Consider the following 22,297-nt stretch of genomic DNA (forward strand, 5'->3'; position numbering starts at 1 on the left):
CATTGTCTTTAACCATTAACCATTATACTTGAACTTCGCAACTGTCCCTAAATGTTTAACGATGTTCTTCATAAGACACATTCAGATGTAATGTATCTGTTTAATTCACAACAAATCAAAATAAATGGCAGCTGCATTTAACAGAAATACTATAAACATAAACACTAAATTTATACACTAAAACATCAATTTGCAGTAAAGGGATGCATTTAACTTGCAACATTACATTGAGTTCGGGTCTCTTACTAGTTTTCATTATAAGATCTTTTCCATTTTCTACTTTTCCTTAAATACAGATTGTTTAAATTTTTTACATGTATTCATAATTTCTTTAATAAAAATACCATATTGTTAATTCATTATTGAAAAATATATCTATTTTCTTTTCTGATATAAATATTCATAAAATGACACTTTTTATTCGTCACTTTTGACCATATTTTCTTTATTACAATATCTTTTATTATTATTCATATTTTTGGAAAAACCCAAACAGAATAGTATCATCAGTTAAATTCATTGTTGAAGAGATTTACAATAAAGTAAAGAGAGAGACTCTTATTTCAGTTCAGCATATTTTTCAGAACCCACACACTCTCTCTCTCCTCCAAGCAGTTACTGATCCTTCCAAACCTCAAGGTAACACCGCCACGCCACTCTTCTCCGGTTGTTGTTTCCGATTATCATAATTTCAATTTCGAACAATTCGCATCTCATTTTTCCGTTTCGATTATAATCTCAACTGATAAATTTTCTTCTCTGCGATTGTACCTTACCGGTTTTTTATCTATTGAATTTGATTCATCGTGTTCATGAATTCAATTTTGATTTAGTTTTACTGTAAATTTCATCATCGTTTACGAGAAATGCTCTCTTGATTTTTACTACACGTTTTGAATATCGGTTTTGGCTTGTATTTCAAGGATTAATGCATATTTATCATCATCATCATCATCATCATCACTGTGCTTGTAAGGGATGTGAATTTTTCGTTTTCGTAGTTGTTTTATGCTATGGCGACTAAGGCCCTGTTTGGCAATATTTTTTTTTTATAAGCTCATATTTTAAAAAATTCTGTTAGGTAACAGTTGTTTTTATCATGAGTTTTTTTCTTGAGAAAATCAGGAGCTTATAACTTATTTTTACCAGTTTATAGTTTTTTATAAGTTAATTTTAGTAACTTATATAGTTTTTTCTATCGATTTTATGTCTGTTATCTTAATTGAAAAAAAATTTAAAAATCAAATAAACAGATTATTTTTTGTTTTTTCTTATTTATAGTTAGTTCAAGTATTAATTTAACCCAATACTACAAATTCAATTGGTTAGCTTATCTGCTATAAGCAATCTGATAGTTTATCAGTCATTGGTTATACGCTAGCTTCTCATCTATCAGCTATTGTTTGCAGAACAGAATAGAGGCTAAATATTTTCTAACTACTCACAATAGAGGAGCTAAATCCTTCTTGAAATACATTACACAAGTGTTTGTTTGTGGTTACTAGTAGTATGACTAGCTGAAAATAGAACCATGGATTAAGGTTTGAGTCAGTGATTCATGAATTTTCCCGTTCAGTAAATACCTCTCAACATGTCTTTTAGACACATAAGTAATGCCCAGCTAAGCATGTCACTGAGTTATTATGGATGAGTTAATTAATTATTTTCTAGTTCTGTATTCTGAGACGGATGATTAATCTAAATTAGTATCTCATTATGTTTACGGGTGACTTCATACATTTTAATTTCAAAAGCCAGGTTTGTCCACTTTTTTCTCTGCCTGTTTTTCATGTGGGATACTTCTAGTATAGTGTTAGGAACAGTATATGTTTCATGACATTGACTTCCAACCATTAGGATGTGTTCAGTGATTATGGTAGTTTGGGATGGAAATGTAGTATAACATAGTATTATGGATGTTGTTTATATTGAGATATTTAAGAATCTCAGTTGTTTTGTGTAATATGCTTATTAGTACTACACTTTCTGTATTTTAGTTGAATTCTTTTCTCCATTAAATAACTCACTGAACTTCATTTATAATGGTGTTTGTAATGATGCCATATAATGCATTTTTTAAACTGAATTGTTTGATTCTTCTTTCTTGGTGCTTTTCTAATATCTGATATTGTCCTGGTTCTTGATTTGGTGGAAATATATATGTTAAAGTATCCACTCTGCCTTATCTATATCTTTGGTCTTATATTAACTGTAACCTTCATTTAATGTTGTAGCGTGCCTGCCATAATGGGGTTGGGAAACCTTTACAGAAGACGTATTCGAGTATTTACAATGGCCGTAGTAGTATACCTAGATTATAAGGTGAGCTTTGTTTGTTGCTCGGATTTTATTTTATTAATAAGTCTTTTAAACTTCTTATTATCTTTTTTTTTGTCTGTAGGGTGTACAACAACGAGAGAAATGGGTTAGCAAATCTAAACAAACCGCACTGTGGGAGAAGGCTCATGAGAGGAATGCTAAACGAATTCTAAAATTGATAATAGAGATGGAAGGCTTGTGGGTGAAACTTGGGCAATATATGTCAACACGAGCAGATGTTCTTCCTGCAGCTTATATCAATAATTTGAAGCAGTTACAGGACTCCCTTCCTCCTCGACCATTGGAAGAGGTCTTCTAAAAAATTTCGACTTAAAAAGTACTATTATTATTATGTAGTGAAACTGTGAAAGGAAAGAATGCTTTAGGGAGATGATTTACATGATAAGGTTTAAAAAAAAACCCAAATATTTTCTAGCATTAGATGTTTTGTTTTGTCTTTTACATGACTAATATAAGATTTCATAGCTTATTTTACTCTTCACTAAATTCACACTTCCTCTTTTGAAAATGAAATTCACAATCTATGAACAAGAATAAAGAACAAGAATAAGGGATATCATCTGCTAACCTACATGAGAATTTACAATTTTTCTTGAGTTGCAATCAATACCAGATTTCTCAATGTATTTTGTATTTGAAGGTCTATGGTACGATACAGAAAGAGTTGGGCAAATCGATGGATGAGCTATTTACGGATTTTGTCAATGAACCCTTGGCAACAGCATCAGTAAGATCCTGAAGATTTTTTTGCTGCTAGAGGATATTTTTTAACTTAATTAATAATCTTTACAATTAATTCCCCCCCCCCCCCCCCCCCCCCTCGAGTTTGGTGGTTCATTCGAATCTAAGCTGCACATTTTAAGCAGATAGCGCAAGTCCACCGTGCAACTCTGCTCAATGGACAGGAAGTGGTTGTTAAAGTTCAACATGATGGCATCAAAACAGTCATACTAGAGGTTTTGCTTGTCTGTCCTTTGGGATATATGGATAATAAGGTCACTGGAGGCTTTCAAATAACTTTTTGACCTACATTGTTTTTCAGGACTTAAAAAATGCAAAGGCAATTACTGACTGGATTGCATGGGCAGAGCCACAGTATAACTTCAATCCTATGATTGATGAATGGTGCAAAGAAGCTCCTAAAGAGCTTGACTTCAATCTTGAAGCAGGTAATTTTCTGGTCTTTTCTAAATTTTGATGTTGTAAAGCCAAATTTGTGCCTAAGATAACTGGTATGTTGTTGGAACTAATTGCTTGGATTTTCAAGACTTTTTCTTTACCTAGTTATGTCAAGTTCAAAAATGTCTTTGTGAATTCTACGGCTTCGGTGTTTATCAGAGTTTCTTAAGGGCTTCTTTTGACTGACGTTGAAAAATTAATGGACTATTTATTAACAATTGTTTCATTTTGAAGAGTTGTGTATTTGTTCTTTTGTGGCGGGGGATATCTTCTCCTTTAATTTTTCTCCTTGTCTCTCTTACCAAGTCTTCCTTTTCTGTAGAAAACACCAGAACTGTAGCAAAAAATCTTGGCTGCAGAAACCAACAAGATGGAAATTTAAATCCCAATAGAGTGGATGTTTTAATCCCAGATGTAATTCAGGTATCTCTCTTTTTCTACAAAATAATATGATTGAGTTATTTATTCATAAAGGTGACATTATAGTTGATCCATCTGAAGGTATTCAGGAAAAAATGTGTGAAACAAGTGATCCTTTATACTCGTGATTTTCACAAGTCCTTGTTATCTTAAAATGGTGACATAATGCAATTCATTCTCAAATCCATACCTGATTCGACATACATATTTATTTATGTCAGACTATAAGTGACCTAAGTTTATATATTTCTCTACAAGGTCGCATAGCAATGTAATTAAACATTTTTTCCCTCCGTATATCATAAAATGATTATATGATACAATTCATCCCAAACCCAGACCTGATTAGTCATATATATTTATGTGAGAGTGGAAGTGAGCAAAGCTTACATATTTCTCTACAAAGTCCCATAGCAATGTAGTTAAGCATATTTTATGTGCTTAAAAATGAAATGTAGTTCCTTTTTATTCTTTGGCATTATTTTTCCATTTGTGTAGTTTGTCGTATATATATAATCTGATTGCTTTCAATGACAGGCTACTGAAAAGATCCTTGTCTTAGAGTACATGGATGGAATTCGGTTGAATGATTTAGAATCACTACAAGCACATGGAGTGAATAAACAAAAGATTGTTGAAGAGATTACTCGTGCCTATGCCCACCAAATATATATTGATGGGTTTTTCAACGGTGATCCTCATCCAGGTATACTATCTATCTATCTCTGTTATATGGTTGTGCCTGTATATGCATGAGCAGGAATCAATAATGTTTTCATGTACAACATTTTTCAATTTATTGCAGAAGTTTCATAATAACTTTCTGTAATAATTTTCCAATTATTCCATGTACTCATGGGAATGTTCTCTAACTTGAATAATTACAGGAAATTTTCTTGTGAGCAAGGAATCTCCACATCGTCCCATTTTACTCGACTTTGGGCTTACAAAGAAACTTTCAAGCACCATTAAGCAAGCACTTGCAAAGATGTTTTTGTCATCTGTTGAGGTTGGTGCTGGCTTTTATGGTTTTTCATGATTGTATGGATTCTGACAAAGTTATATACATTGTTAGTTTGGTGGTTATAACTTCTGTTTTCTTGAGCATAGCATCTCAGAGTTTGAAGGTTGTTCTTCAGGCTCTTACACGAGCAGCTAGTATATTTCCTGAATTTAAAGGGTTGGGTTTTAAATTGAACATTGGTTCCTAGTATATTTCCTGAATTTAAAGGGTTGGGTTTTAAATTGAACATTGGTTCCTAAAATAACAGTTATGATATTGTGCCAATACAAAATTGAATAGTGTAAGATGCGGGTAGCCCAACAATAGATCTAGAAGAGGCTCTGATACGATCTTAAAAATTTAAATTGAGCCTAACTCAACCTTACAAACCAGCTTGTAAGGTGAGGGCTGCGCAAACCTTCTAAACATTACATAGGCTATATCTCTAGATAATTTGGAACTAAATACATTACTATTTCACATCCAACATAATGAAGTGTTAGAGGATGCAATGAAGGATGCTTAAATGCTGCAATTAGGCAGCTAGGGGGTGGACCCCAATGAAAGTAGAATTTCCAGCACACCCCCTCACTCTCGGGCTCAATGGGCTTGAAGTGTGGCCGTGAGCGATGCAGGAAGTCCAACATTAGATCTAGAAGAAGCTCTTATACCATCTTAGAAATTTAGGTTGGGCCTAACTCAACCTTATATACTGGTTTGTAAGGTGGGAGTTGCACAAGCTTTATAAACATTACACAGACTATGTCTCTAGGCAATGTGAGACAAAATCCACCCCTTCCCACCCAATGGAAGTGTTGGAGGCTACAATGAAGACAATCCAAATTTTGTAATTAGGCAGTTAGGGCCAGACCACAATTAAGGCAGAATTTTCAAAATCATATTAAGTGATATTGTGATAAGGTTTTTGGTTAAATTTATTTTTCCTTGCATATCAGTGTTAGAAATACTGTGAAAATTTGTTGATTAATTTTGCATAGTGCTTGAATCGTTCTTTCACAAATTGCACGGGTGGATGTTAAGTTGAGCTATACTTTATTTTCTAAAGGAAGTTGGGCTCTATTGTGTACTAGAGATGTAAATGCCATTTTCCTAACCTCACATAGCAAAATAAGCTTTTGGTTGGGTGGTTTTGCCACATTCATGGAAGTCAACGAAGAAATTTAACAAATGCCGTGTGTCTATGATTTAGGAACAAACAGTTGTAATTTTTTCACTCTGTCTATTTCACTTCTGTATGAAATTTTCTTTAGGATTGTGATTATCAGACATCGGTAAAATTTGTGTAACTGTTGCTCCAAAAGATATTTCTAAATGATGACTGAAGTTGTCAGCCTTTTTATCATAGGGGGATCATGTGGCCCTTCTGTCCGCCTTTTCAGAAATGGGGCTTAAGCTGCGTCTGGACATACCAGAGCAGGCAATGGAAGTGACAGCTATATTTTTCCGTGCAACAACACCAGCAAGAGAAACTACTGTAAGTATTCCTTAAACTCCTAAAATTATACCACTCTTTACTTTCTTTATGTTTAATTTTATCTAATTCTGATGTATTTTCCTGATGCTAAGGAATCATTGAAATCTCTAGAGGATCAAAGAACTAAAAATATGAAGGTTATACAGGAGAAAATGAACCTTGACAAAAAAGAAATGAAACGCTTTAATCCTGTGAGTTTGGATACAAACTTGCACTATCTTTTTCTATTCCAAATTTATGAAGCTGATAGTATGTTAGTTAGTCATATTTTATTTAATTTTTTTTCAGGTTGATGCATTTCCTGGTGATATTGTAATATTTGGAAGGGTTCTTAATCTTCTAAGAGGTCTGTCGTCTCACACTGTAATTATAATGCCGCAGTAATGCTTACTTGTTCTCTACAACCTATTTTACTTGCCTGATTTGGATGCAGGGCTTTCTGCCACCATGGGGGTTCACATAGTATATATGGACATAATGAGGCCATTTGCAGAATCTGTTTTGAGTGGGTGAGTTTTTCTTTTTTCTAAATTATTAGTGTCTTCTTCATTCCTTGTTTCACCTATGGCTGATCTGAGGTGAACTTCCCAGGTTTATTAGTAGAGGACCATCGGTAAATGATAGATGGGTTTTTGATTCACCAATGCATTCTGGTGTTGAAGGCAAGCTGAGACAACTTTTAATTGAGTTGGCAAATAACGATAAAATACTTGGAATCCAGGTGCGTGTTGCTTTTTGATAACTTAGTATACTAAAGCTTGAGAATTAATATTGCTTTGGTTTGCTTACTCATCCGCTGTCGCACACGGGTTAAAAACGAGTAATTAAAATGTAGCAAAGGGAAGCGACACTTGAGTCGTATCGCAAGTACTTTTGGCAAAATTGACCAAGTAAAGAAACGAAATAGGGGGTTTTAGGTTAGATTAAGAATACGGTAAAAATAAGTGATTATGACATAAGCTAAAATGGCTAATCTATTGATTATGGTTCCGACTTATCACAGATTATTATAATTCCGATCTCCTAAGCGGATTATTTATTCCTATTCGATTACAAAACTCGCTGACAAGCGCAATTAGTTTTATCTGATGTAAGTTCCTATTATTCGAATTAAGCAAACGGATTTAAGCTCTCGCGAATTAAGCAAACACGACTTAATCAAACACGATAACGAAACAGCTACGCTAACATGATTATGGTTAAGGATCATACAACAATCGAATTGAATCAATATACTCTATGAAAATCGAATTAAGCATGCAAGATTCACAGAATAAAATTGAACAGAATAAAAACTAGATTGAAATTATTATAACTTCAAAGTATGATGGAACCCGTAATTAGCAGATTTTGCCCTTGGGATTAGTTCTCCATGAACTGTACCGCACAAGAATAATATCGTGAATAGTGAATAGGATATGTGAACAGTACCGCAGCTGTCTTAGGGTAAAGGAGCCAAGGAATTCCGGTTCTAATCCTAACCGGGTCGGAAAACATAAAAACTGGCCCAAAACTTGTTATTTTCTAAAGTCTGAAACTAAATCGATTTATTCGAGTCTTTTGCACTCCGAATCAGCTTTTGGTTTCAACACAAAACTTGTAGCTTTTTCTCTTAGCTTTCCAACGCATATCAGAACACATCAATCCGATTCTCGTAGCTCCAGTTATGATCTGCACAGTAAAAGGTATCAATTAATTGTTTATGCTAAAAATAAAGTACGAAATTCAAATAAAGACAAAAATAAACTTAATTATAAAAACAAATTAAAATAGTAAAAATAACAAAATAAAGTATAGAAATGCCTAAGTATAATTATAGAAGAATGTGCATCCAGATGCACTTAATGCATTTATAATGATTAATTACTTTCTTTGTCTAAAAAAATGTTCTATTTGGGTTGTATGCAGTTCTTAATAAAATAGTAATTAGTTTGATTGATTTTAATGATAAAGTGAGTTTCATTTCCTATACTAAAATATGCTTAAAATATCTTTATTAATAGTAAGTGTATAGTTGTAATGTTGATTGAGATACAATAAATATAAGATTATTAGTGGAAAAAAGTAATTATGTTTCGTTGATGATATAAAATAACAAATAATTTGAGGCATACAAATTGCAATGAGACGGAGGGAGTACCTTTCCTTATGGCCAGTTAGCTTATCTACACTAGACTAGATAATGATTGTATATCAAGAATGTATTTAGACATTGTTTGGGAGTTTGAAGGGGAAGAGAGGGAAGGGCTTTGGGCGGCAGAGATAAGTAGAGAGAAAAATAGATAATCTTTTAATTTTTTTTGAGAGAGATTTTGTGTAGAATGATGATGGAATACTTATTATTAATATATTTTTAATATTTAGATTATTGTAACATAAATTGGTAGATTTTGTTGTAAAAAGAATAGATTAGATGGAGATAAGTCAAATAACTAGAAGTAGAGAAAGACTTAGAAAAAACTATAAGAGACTATTAAAAAAGATCTCGAGATTAACGAATAGCACAGGAACATGGTCAATAGAACATTATGGCGTAATTTGATTCATATAGCCGACGTCACTTAGTAGGATAAGCTTGGTTGTTGTTGTTGTTATCTAAGCCCTCCAAATTCCTCCTCCAATACAAATTTTTAGTTTTCCCAAACTAAAAAGATTGTGTTATGAAGAAAAATAACCCCCTCTCAAAATCCTTCCCTCCCTTCCCCCAGAGCTCACAAATTTGGGTGAAAATTAGCAAAGTTATTGAGTATTCCCTTTTTTCACATGTAATGTTGGTTCCAACGCTTTTGATATCCAACTACTAAATGAAGTATATTTTAATTGTTTTAATAAATTGCCTCAATTTTTTAAAGGTATGCGCTTACAAAGATGGAGAGGTCATTATTGACACTGCTGCTGGAGTGCTTGGTAAATATGATCCTCGTCCAGTTAAGCCTGATAGCCTTTTTCCAGTGTTTTCTGTTACAAAGGGTATCACAGCAGGAATGGTACATTGGCTGGTTGACAATGGGTATGTTGTAAGATGCTATCTATGACTATTGACTTTGATTGCCTCTTGACTTTTGCTGTAACTTGTTTTTCATTTGAAAAAGATGGGCCCGTTAACTTCCCATATTTCATGTTTTCATTTTTTTACTTCAATTAATTGATCATTTTACATATATAACATTTGAAAAATAATAAGGGCCCGTTATCTTCTTCACATTTAAAACAAATAAGTAGAAACTTTATTGGATTGACTTTGGATTATTAGCGTCCTCAGGAATAAAAAAATCAATAAGAAAATTCAAAACTAATTCATCTGTCCAAGCTAGGTACCCACCAATTACATCATTGTTAATATTGTAAAGCATGGGACCAACTATCTCCTTATTTGTAGTGTCTCATAGTCCGAGAATAAACAAAGTCAGTATTATTTTCATCCTTTATAATTTGTTGAGCTGAGGGTGATTTTCAACCCCTTGCATTGATCTTATGAGCTTGTTTTGATTTACATTAAAGTTCAGCGGCAAACTTGAATCATATGTTCATTATATTTCATCCACCCAGTTTATCTAATTTTTTTCTCAAATAAAAATTGGATTAGAATAGTGAACTACCTATTTACATTCCTCGGTATTATATGTTGATTTTTCCTTCACAGTTATATGTTGACTTCAGTTAATCTAATGCCAGCATTTTACTCATGCGATTTAACTTATAATAAGTTTTCTCCAGATTGTTTGACTTTTTTGTATGCTGAGTTATTTGCATAACATGGATTGGTATACCACTGTATGTAATTGTTTAACAGTGAATCTCAGGCTACATGCTGTGTTGCTGTAAATGTTTTCAATACAAATGTATGGGTGCTAGTTTGGATAGAGTCATGTTTGTTCTTTGTCATTAGAGTTTAAAAAAAATAGTTTTTAAACTATGTGATGTCATATACTTTCATGCCTGATGCATTTAAGGTGAAATAACTCTGCTTGCTTATAATCTTTGCAGAAAACTAAACCTTGAAGAGAATGTTGCAAATATTTGGCCATCTTTTCGATCTTCTGGGAAAGAAGTCATTAAGGTCAAATACTGATATTTCCTCCAGATTACTGTTTTGAAGCTATTATTTTTAATAATGGTTTAATCTTCTGTTTCAGGTTCATCATGTGCTTAATCATACATCTGGTTTGCACAATGCATTGGCAGACATGAGTCAAGAAAACCCTTTTCTAATGTTAGATTGGGATGAATGTTTAAACCGCATTTGTACTTCGGCGCCTCAGACTGAGCCAGGAAAGGTGCAGATGTATCATTATTTGTCATTTGGCTGGTTGTGCGGTGGAATCATTGAGGTAAATGCGATACCTTTTGTATAAAAAACTTAATTCTAATTGTAATCATTATTTTTCAATTTCATGTTTCATCTGAATTTCTGAACGAATGATTGTTTTATTATAAAAATATGTCTGTTCATGTATTATGTTAAATAAAGAAAGAGCAATGAAGTAACTAATACCTTCATTGTGTTGGCTTTGAAGGGGTGGATTTAGTCCCTCATTGCTAAGAGATATGGCCTGTGTTGAGTTTATGTGCAATCCTCACCCTACAAGGTGGTTTGTAGGGATGAGTTAGGCCCAATCCAAATTCTGAGAAAAAGTAACTAATAAAATGATAAGTTTGAAAATTATTTTCTTGCTTGTAAGTAATGATGCAAAATGAAGTATATGTCTATATGACAGTTGATTGGGAGCTCTAAGTTTGGACCTTGAACGCGTATGTCTCTCCAATCTTGTGTTCACAATCAGCATAGACCTTTATTAGTGTCTATTTGGATAAAAATAGGATTTTTGATATTGTTGCAGTTAGTTTTAAATTATCATTCTGCACAAAGTTACCACAAGCTAGGCTAGTAAAAGAGACCTTGATTGTGTATGACTTATGTGCTTATAGTGGAATTTTTGCATGGTTGCAGTTAGTCTTCACATAGTTGCGAAAAGCAATTGCTAATAAAATTTTCTGACCCGTAGGGTTTCTTTCTATCATGTTCTGATAATTTATGTGGATAAAACAGCATGCATCTGGAAAGAAATTTCAGGAGATCCTTGAAGAATCAATAGTTCGTCCTCTCCAGATTGAAGGAGAACTATATATAGGAATTCCCCCAGGCATGTTTTGATGAGTACTTATTTATGTAGTGATGATAAGAAATTTATATCTGATGAGTGTTGTAATATGATCATTTTATTTTCTATTTATTCCAAAGTAACTGGAGTTGAAGATATCTGACTTTGGTTTCATGGCTTATATTTTTAGGAGTGGAATCTCGTCTTGCAGCTCTAACTGTAGACACAGATGATTTAAGCAAGTTCACAGCGACCAGTAGTAGTCGTTCGGAACTGCCCTCCACCTTCCAGCCACAACAAATTGCGCAAATGGCAACAACTTTACCTCCTCTTTTCAATACACTAAATGTTCGGCGGGCCATCATACCAGCGGCTAATGGACATTTATCTGCCCGGGCACTTGCACGTTACTATGCAGCTCTAGCTGATGGTGGCAAGATACCACCGCCTCATCCTTCTTCTTCTAAGCCAATACTTGGAAGTCATCCACATATCCCCAAATTACCTTCTAAGAAATCCCCCAAAAAGCGGAAATGTCTTGGAAGGGGGGTGGCAACTTTACCTGCAATTAATAAAAGTTATGAAAAAGTCTCAAGCAAAGAAGAATATGAGGTTACAGAAGGAAGAAGCAATAGCAGAGATAGTAGCAATGGTGATGATGTGGGTAGTAGCAATGTGGAAAGTAGTAATCCACGAACCCATATTCCTGGTAAGGTCTATCGGAATCCTAGGATCATAGACGAGTTCTTGGGTACAGGAGAGTATGAGAACTTAACTTTGCCAGATGGGGGTTTTGGCTTAGGATTTAAGCGGTTTAGTTCAAAGGATGGATCGACCATTGCGTTTGGTCACTCGGGAATGGGTGGGTCTACAGGGTTTTGTGATGTTACTAACAGATTTTCTATTGCTGTGACATTGAACAAAATGTCATTTGGAGGTGTCACTGGAAAAATTGTCCAGCTTGTCTGTTCAGAGTTAAACATTCCCGTGCCAGACGATTTCTTAAGATATGCAGCTGACCAAAGAGGAGATGCAAATCCAGGAAGGCCTATGATTAATTAAGGGTGGAAGGTTTTTTACCATTTTTCCAACAGTATTTATGCTTAAATTTTCATTTTATCATCTTGATAATTTATGAGTGCATTGGGGCTATTCTTGTAATCAGGAAACTAAGCAATTCAAGATTTAGCTTTGCTTCTAAAATTGTTTGGCATAATAATGTTTGTAATTATGTGCTCACAAATTAGAACTTTCCGTGATTTAATTTATCTGCAGCATTGGGTATTTTTAAATTTTGACCCATGTGGCTTTATCGTCACGTGAAATATAAGATGAACAATCTATGGATGCTGTATATTGTGCCTTTCATAAATAATTATTGGAATTTGGAAATAGCAGTTCAGGCTTGTATCCACTACTAGTGTTCCTTTTCTCATTTTTTTCCTGAGGCATTACAGCTCTGCTAGATCCTGTCATCGGGCCAAGTTTTAACAATTCACTCAATAACTTTCTTTTCAACATTATCTATTGATTAAGTTTATGTGGATCCCATTGTTTTGTGTGAGATTCACATAAATTTTAACATAGTGTTAAAAAGAGAGTGTTGTTTACACTTGTTTCGACCATAGATAGTCTTCACAAAGTTGTCCAAATAAATCATGAGATTAAAGTATAGGTGAAGCGGATGTTGGGATTGATTCCGACTATGCTTTAATTTTCACATTATATTGTTCCAAAGTGACAAGCTCTTATGGGTCATAAAAAGTCCTTACAAAACAAAACACCCACATGGAAAATGTGGCTTACCTATTTAGAGTGCAGTTATGAAAGAGTAATCTTGTTACTCTATATCATTCATAACTTATTTTCAAGTCTAGTTGCCTTTTGCTAACATATTTCTGCCTAACATTATTTCAAATTGACATAGTTTTGCTAACATATTTCTGCCTAACATTATTTCAAATTTCAATCATGAAAATCATTTACCAGCACGATTTAATCATGCATAAATAGACTCTTGTACTCACTTCATTTCTGGTAACTAAATTGTAGGAAACAATCAAGGTGAAGTCGTGAAGACTAAACAAAAAGAAAATCACACCATTTGATACATACACCACCAAGTATACATATATAGAGTCTTTCATCCAAAATAGGACTATTTTCTATAACATAACAAGCATGTCTAATAATATAAAACAGCACATACACAAACTTAGATACTCTAACTGGACACTATAATTAATAACATGTGGTAGTAAAAAATAGTTACTGCCATATGCTAGTCAAAGAGCTCACAGCATCATTATTGACTCCATTGTTGAAATCACTGCAAGATATATCAAAGTCTCCAAGTCCAATAGTCGAATTCTGTCCAGTAACACCATATGAAGCATCATTTCCATGGATGGTGATGGTGGGCGAAACATGCGCCATGCAGCGGAGACTATTAGTGTTGATTTGTGGTGGAGTAGTGCTCAATTGATTATGATTTTGGAGAAGCTGGTTGTTAAAAGTGGGGAGAGTGCCCCTAGAGACCATATCCTCTGCTAACTTCACCTAAATTGAACAGAAAATTCTTTATTAGTAACTCAATACATCATACATGATTTATAATTGTATTAAGATTGTTGTTCTTTAGTGGTTGAAAATTTTTCACTCTATTCAATTATACCTTAGCCCTCAAAGCTTCAACATCTGATTTTAAAACTCGGTTATTTGTGTTAGCATCACGAAATTGTTGACTGGCATCAGTAAGCTGTTTAAATAGGCCTGCATTTTCCAGCCTCAGTTGTTCAACCTGAGAAACAATATATCAAAATCTCATAAAGGAAATTGTTATAAAAGAACTATGAAGAGGATAATTCAATTAATTAAATTACCTGAACCTCAAGATCCGCCAAATGTGCTTGTTTTCTTCTTCTAGACCTTCTCGCAGAATCACGATTCGACACCTGCCTGAAACCATGAAAATCATGTTAAGTTGCATGAAAATATCCATCTATGAGTAGAAAATAAATGAATGTTTGAGGTACCTTCTAAGGCGCTTCATATCAATAGGGTTTGTGCTTTGTTCACAAGGACCAGCTTCATCATCTACATCAGACGGATCACGTGAGGAACCACTTGTTGTAGTTACTCCTTTGGTTTGATTTTCTCTATTGCTTGGTTTATTAGCTGAGACTGGGCTCGTAACTATCCATTATACAATCCAAAAATGAATTATGTGAAAATTATATGGACATACAATGAAGTTATCTATAAATCTATAAATGGTAAGTTAGTTATCGTATATATCTTGTAATGGTAGGGACGTGTGGGGAAGGTGATCTTATCTTATATTTGAAAAAAAGTTGATACTACTGTTCTACCATTATCCACAAGATCCCAACCATTGCATCATAACACATAAGGAACAGGATATTCAGCATGCTTTATATATATATATATATATATATATATATATATATATATATATATATATATATATATATATATATATATATATATATATATATATATATATATATATATATATATATATATATATATATATATATATATATATATATACACACTAACAAAGAGTATTTACCGGTAGCAGAAATGGATGATTGAGAATCAATTGTTGCAGTGATGGTAGAATGCTTGGGAGTGAGGTTTTGGGAGGATACAAAAGTATTATTTGTAGGTTCACCACATGTTGAAAATGAAGTTACCGTATCCTGCAATTATGAATGCTAAATTAATATTTTTTATAATAAAATATAAGCAAATTTAACTATATAAAATATAATCAAAATTAACTTTTGATACTATATTTAATAATATTATATTAAATATATTTTTAATTTTATTAAATTAATTATATTAATTAAAACAAATTTTCATATAATTATGTTTCTATTGAGATGGAAATTAGACATTATAGACGTTGAAAAAGAATTACAAGCGTGAGTAATATGGGGAAGTCTCACATTGGTTAGGAATGTGCTATCACTTTAAATTTTTGAGTGAATATATGATGTGTCTCACATAAATGTGCGTACCTTAAAAAAAGAAAGTCCAAGATAGAAAATGCTATTCCCTTTAGCCTAAATTGCGCCAACAATACTTGATAACTAATTTAAACTACAAACAACTATTTATTGTGAAATGTTGACTCTTACTTGTAAATCATTAGAGAGAAAGAAGTAAGTTGTAACCATGAGTATAAGTTTGAATTTCGATGGTGAGTTCAATAAAATCATAAGACCATTGAATTTGTGAAGTTTAAAAATGTATATTTTCTTTTTATCAAAATCCCATTTAGTCATAATTCTATTGATCTCATTCTTAGCCAAACACATTAATTAGTTATGTAGCACACTTAGTTAGCCTCTTTAATGATACTTCTTTCACTTACACACTTTTTTTTTCATGCAAAAGGTATAAATCAAAACATAGAAAAGATCCACTAAAAAAAAACAACATAGAAAAGATAAACTATATAAGAAAGTAACAAAACAATCCACTTTTGTCTTTCACAATGACCCACTAAGATTGTGGGCAATAATACTAGGACCACCACGTAAAAAGTAGAAATAGATGATACATAAGTTTTAGAGTCTATTGGCAAACCACCTAATAGATACCATGCATGGGATAGAAAAAAATTACTATAAAGTAGACTTGTGTGTTTTATTTAATGAATTGGAATTTTAAAAAAATGCTTGAGAAGTTGTTTTGTTTATAAAAGGGAAAAGGAAGGACCCATGTTGCTTTGTTTTATTCCTTTTCTATTTGAAGCATAAGCACTTTATTTTTCAAATTTAGTGTTTGATTGAGCAAATAAGAGAATGAAGATTTTCTTTTTTAAATATGAAGAAATGAGATTATTGTTATATATTTTTTGAATAAAAGGGTTGAATTATTTAATTCTTTTCCTTTTGGGTTCATTTTATTGAAGAGGGTAAACAAATAAATGCAATTAGTTAATTCTAGCTCACATATATGATATTGTAGAGATTTGAAGAGGAAATAACATATTATGTAAAATATAAATTAATACTTTCACTCTATTAACCAAACCATAAAAAGAAAGTTATTTTTCTTTTCATCCCCTCAACTAAATAGAAATCTCATTTTGAAAACAACTTATAAAACTACCCATTTTTAGCTTCTTTGAAACACATGTCTAATTATCCTAACATATCCAAACACCCACTAAATTTACTACTATTGAATTCCTCATTTGAGAGAAGTGTCCAAAGCTTAGTAGTCAATTATTGCTTAATTTGAGAGATTTTCAAGATAACTCTGATGAATTGGAAGGACATGTGTATAATTTTAATCACATAATCATTGTATATATAGTTTGCAAGCCAATAACAAACTTTATACTTTGTATATAAATCTTCTTTTTAAAACTAAAGAGTACCAAATATCACGTCATGAACATGTAGAAGTGAAACTTAATTAGATTCTCAAATTAAGTAACATGTCCATTGTTGTGTCCCAAAGTAAAAGACAAAATAAAATTAAAGTAAGTGAAGATCCTCATAAAGTAGTGCGTTCCCACGAGTTCAAAAGACAACATAATAATTTATCAATAATAACAATATAAAATATAACAAAAAGAATATATAATGCACATTAACAATACTTTCTTCATCACTAAACAAAATTCCTGCTGACGTGGCCTTCACAAGTTCCTTTCCTTCACCCTTTAAATACACCAAATTCCATTCACATAAAAAAAGTTCTCCATCTTATTCAACATTACTTATTCATTCATATTGAAATCAAACATTCATCACAAACCAAAATTTCATACTTTCAAATTTTGTTAATGAATTCTTTATCATGAAACTATCAATGTTCGAATTAACTATTAGATCAAGATTTTTCTATCTTCTTTTTCATATTCGACATAGATCGAATTCAGATGATTAATCTTCAATAACTTTAACTTTTATCACGAATTAGTTTAATAATTCAATCTCACAATTAAATTGACTATTGCATGAACTAGATCAGTTATTCAGTTAGTTATTCAGTTACACAGTTAGTTTAGTTTAAATATGGCGGTAACATTTTTAAAACAACTAACTAATAATAACAACCACAAAAATTACACATAACAAAGTGAAAACTCAAAACTAAAACTATTACCATGATAAGAATATTAATATGATAATTATTTTTTAATTTATTTTTAATTTTATCATTAGTAGCGTTCTTAGCAAGCTTGAAAGTGTTTGGTTAATCAACAAAATCACGTTAAGAAATCAATCAATAAGCGTTCAAACGTGCTTTTCTGAGAAAGCTGTTAATCAAATTCATAAGTGCACAGTGTGTGAGAGTGAGAGAGCACTGACCAGATTTTGAAAATCGGCGGCATCAGCGATGATGCCGGAGCAAACATCGCCGACGCCGGTGAACGGATCCACTTTAAACGGTTTCACGTCGATGTCGTTCGCTGAATCGGTTTCCGTTTCGACTGTAACTGGACGCTTTGTGAAAGGTTCGTGATCGAACTCCGTGATCCATTTGAGATCTTCGAAGCCGGAGAAAATGGATGACGGCGTTAGGATGGTTCCCCACTTTGGTTCCATTGCGCCGGAGAGAGAAAAGAAGAAGAAAAGGGACTAAGAGAAGGTGCTTCGTGCGTATAAATAGGAAAAGTTTCGAATCATTTGATACGTGGCGTTTTACAGTGGCTTCACATAAAACTTTTTTTTGAATTAAAATACATTCTTTCTTTTTTTATAAATAAAATAAACATTTTTTAAATATAATATTTTTAAAAAAAAGTAATTTAGGGCATATTTGTTTCAAGTTTAACAATTAAATTCCCACGAATAATTTTTGAAAATGGTTATACCTATGTTTGGTAAGAGTTTAAAAAAAATTTATTTCTAGAAATAAAAATTTCAAGGAATAAAATAACTTCTAATCACTTCTACCATTCCAATGCCTTTATTCTTACGTAAGAAGGTGAGAATGTTCATTCCCATGAAATTTTATATAATTTTTTAGGGAAAAACTAACATGTGCCCCAAGGGCACAAGATAATGGAATATTTATAGAAATATTTTCTCGGAATGCGTGTATTCAATATATCGAAACTTTAAATATGACTTTATTGCATTTAATTACATTTAACATTTTATAATTATAGTATCCTTAACATGTGTCCTAAGGGCACATGTTAGCATGACCAAATTTTTTATTAAAAAATATAACTATTAACTTTTCTAGAAATTTCAAATAATATGTCAAATATATATTTTTTAAAATACCCAAGAATCAAGTTTCCTTATTTTTATTTCCAGATAACTTATTCCTGTAAATCTCTTTTGAATCTTTGAACCAAACACGCCCTTAGTTAATAGATGTATGTAATAACTTATAACTTGAGATCTGAATTTAAAGTTAATATTTATCTAATATTATTTAATAAAATATATAGAATTTCTTTTTTACTTATTCGTATTTTTATGAAGTATTAACATATTTAATATTAATTATCTAATATACCTAAAAAAATAATAATAAATATTAAATTAAAATCTTTTTTAATAATTTTTTTTTGTAAATATATTATGAACATTTTTTGTGTGATAATAAGAGTGAAAAGACAAATAGAATATTTATTAATTATAAATAAATTGTTAACATCTCTAAAATATATTTATTATATTTTTAATTAAAAAGAGAAATTAAAATATTATATCAATATTATAGATGGTTTTTAGTTTTTGCAGTAAGCTTGACTCGTTACTCCATTCCTATTTTCACTAAAAAAAGTAAGATTTTCGGACTCTACCACTAGAGTGTGTACGACTATTTTAGCCCAAAGGAAAAAAGAGGATCCCATATATAATAAGTAAGAGAAGTAACATATGCTATGAGATGCTCCACTGCCCTCAAACTTCATTCCCATTTCAAATCGACCTGTTAGATTATTTTTATCTTAGTATGCCGCTTTGCGACCTTTCCTTCTCTATCTCTTCGTTCAAAGATAGAGCCTTTAACTAATGAGAATTTGAATGTTGATAATGTTTTAAATTCTAATGATATTATTGATGTAGGTGCTATAGAAGACGATGTTCAAAAGTCATAAACTATGTCCATCTACGAATGAAGAAAAGTTGAGTATGAAGATTATTATGTAAGCGTCAGTTGTTGGTAGTTTGATATATGCTATATTTTGTACAAGACTGGATATTGCTCTTGTTGGGGAATGGTGAGTCGTTATCTATCAAATTCGGGAAAATATCATTGGAAGACCGTGGAGTGGTGATGAGATATTTGCGTGGCTCGTCAAATTTGAAGTTAACCTTGAGATGCAAGAAGCCTATGGTTGTTGAGTATACAGATTCAGATCTAGCCGAAATCTTAGATAATCAAAAATCCACTTCAGGATATATGGTGACTTTCGTCGGGGGAGTCGTGGCTTAGCAATCAAAATTGCAAAAGTGTATTACACACTCTAATACTAAAGTGAAGTTTATAGCCGTCGTGGAAGCGTCAAAAGAGTTTCTATAGTTGAGGAAATTTGCAATGGAATTTGGTGTAAGTATGTCTTATTATGTGATAATCAAAGCGTCATTCAGTTATCAAAGAATTCCTCCTTTCACTCGAGGTCGAAGCATATTAATGTTTGTTACCATTGGATTCGTGATGCATTAGATTCTTAGTTGATGGAGCTTGAGAAGATTCACACCGATGACAATGGTTCGAATATGTTGATGAAGGTGTTGCCTAGGGGAAAGTTTGAGTTTTGTCGTGCGGAAGCCAGATTGGTGTTGCCTTCCAACTAGTGGGCCGAGGGAGTTTGTTGGGCTATCCCTCCTATCTGGAGTGACCCAAATGAACGTGGGTTAGTGGTCCATGTCACCATGTGTGTGTAAGCTTTTGTTATTATCCAATAAAGAGGAATATGGTTTAGATGCGGGAGACAATAAGAAAAAGTAGAAAGAAGAGTGAAAATCCCGCAACTCCATTCCAACGGTCGGGTCGTCCTGAAATTTTGTCACAGTGTTCATGACTCATAAGAGTATATTTTGAATGGAGGGAATTGGATTCTCAGCTTTCTTAGTCTGTCTGTCGAGTCTATCTTTGAGGTGAGAATTTCTTGATGTTTTTGGATTGTTTTGTTTCTCTTGATTCTTGTTGTATTCCAAGATTGATTGTAGATCTTGATGATGTTTATGTATGTCTCTAACTAGTGTTAGAGAGAATCTAGTTTGTACTTAATGTTGATTATAATGGAGATATTAAGTGGCCTACGGATCCCACCTACGGATCCCGTGATTTTTTACTCCTAGTTAACAGAGGTTTTTCTACACTAAAATCATATTATATTATTTTGTGTAGTTTATTGATTATCGTTGCATTTAATATTTGTGAGATATTGTATAGTTAAATTATTCTGTTGCGTTTATCAATTTCCTCCCAACAATATTTGACCGTCGTAAATTTGATTTTAAAAATATGGTATAATAGATCAAATATAAATAGTGAGGAAAAAAAAAGCTAAAATCATGTGACCTTCAACAATCAAGTGGTGCAACTAGAGAAGCTTAATAATTTTCTAACATACATTCTTAATATAAATATTAAGGTTGCTACACATACATATCCCCCTTGTATAAGTACTATAAAAACAATATAGTAATTGGAGTTATGCTCTACACAAAAGTTACAACCTCGGTAACACATCCAAATTCTCCTTGTGAAAAGTCTTAAATCAAAATCAAAATTGAGGTTAATTCTAAAGCAAGTACACTAAATTTTTTGAATTGTAAATAAAAAATTTCAAAAGTTGGGTCACATTAGAAAGAGAAAAAAAAAAAAGAAAAAGACAGCACATCTTTTGTCTATGGTTTACTTTAAAAATATGTATGTCATGTCAATAGTTTTGTTTATATAAAAAAACAAATGGTGGCAACAACATTAAGACTCCTATTTACCACAGTTTTGATAACAAAGTGACAAAGTGGCTAAGCAACATAGAATGGTACAACAAATATAAGGTCATCTCCAATGGTGCAATCCATTTTTGAGTTCTTTATGGGTCCCACCAGCCATATCATTTCAAAATAATTTATTTAATATTTATTTTATTGATGTAATTCAAATGGGTCCCACAACTTTACCTCATAAAGTAATTTGATTGGGTACCACAATTTTTTACTAGTTGCATTGCAATGCAACTCTACTATGACATGGCAAATTGATTCAATATTTAATTATTATATTGATGTCTAGTTGGAGAACTCATTGAAAAATCCTACCATTGGAGATGCTCTAAGAAAGCATTGTCACACTAAAATAATATTATTTTATGAACCACTCAATGAGAGGAAGTACAAATTCCAAACTCTCTTAAAACCGTTCAAAACTTTACTTTTGGAAAAGCATTAAAGGCATTTTCTCTCCATCTTAGATGTGGCTTATGAGACAATGGAATGAATGGCATAAAGAAAGAGTGGCAACTAGTGTTTCAACAATTAAAAGTTGGTTTCTTAATGTATAAGTTTTTATTAAAATAATATGGTGATTGATGGGGACAAGCACCAAACCTAAAACAAAATAGTGGTAAAAAGTTGCAAACGTGGTTATGTTTTCTTTTTTTTTGCTTTTTTTAATTCAATAGTATGAGGAAAGCTTTTATTATTTGTGTATTCTAACTTCAACTTTTTCTTGTTATCACCATCACTCAATATACTAAACGTTTTAAACTACTACTCTCCTTTTTGAATAATAAAT

General features: G+C 32.2%; 2 protein-coding genes across 2 annotated transcripts; one reads left to right on the forward strand and one right to left on the reverse strand.

The window, feature by feature from the left end:
• Positions 1-487: 487 nt before the first annotated feature.
• Positions 488-12,933, forward strand: LOC131596189 (uncharacterized). The gene is made up of 19 exons (XM_058868774.1): positions 488-639; positions 2,235-2,322; positions 2,402-2,629; positions 2,981-3,067; positions 3,207-3,296; positions 3,383-3,509; positions 3,842-3,942; positions 4,477-4,645; positions 4,827-4,948; positions 6,309-6,437; positions 6,530-6,628; positions 6,726-6,783; positions 6,871-6,946; positions 7,029-7,158; positions 9,290-9,447; positions 10,425-10,497; positions 10,574-10,768; positions 11,488-11,581; positions 11,730-12,933. The coding sequence occupies exons 2-19, from the start codon at positions 2,248-2,250 to the stop codon at positions 12,599-12,601; spliced, it is 2,883 nt and encodes a 960-aa protein (XP_058724757.1). The 5' UTR covers positions 488-639; positions 2,235-2,247; the 3' UTR covers positions 12,602-12,933.
• Positions 12,934-13,619: 686 nt separating this feature from the next.
• On the reverse strand, positions 13,620-18,178 carry LOC131596190 (bZIP transcription factor RISBZ4). The gene is made up of 6 exons (XM_058868775.1): positions 17,899-18,178; positions 15,135-15,264; positions 14,575-14,734; positions 14,422-14,497; positions 14,214-14,339; positions 13,620-14,098 (listed from the first exon to the last, which is right to left on the reverse strand). The coding sequence occupies exons 1-6, from the start codon at positions 18,133-18,135 to the stop codon at positions 13,808-13,810; spliced, it is 1,020 nt and encodes a 339-aa protein (XP_058724758.1). The 5' UTR covers positions 18,136-18,178; the 3' UTR covers positions 13,620-13,807.
• Between the last annotated feature and the right edge of the window lie 4,119 nt (positions 18,179-22,297).

The sequence above is a fragment of the Vicia villosa genome, linkage group LG4, assembly GCF_029867415.1.
Source record: "Vicia villosa cultivar HV-30 ecotype Madison, WI linkage group LG4, Vvil1.0, whole genome shotgun sequence".
In the NCBI taxonomy this organism is placed as follows: Eukaryota; Viridiplantae; Streptophyta; class Magnoliopsida; order Fabales; family Fabaceae; genus Vicia; species Vicia villosa.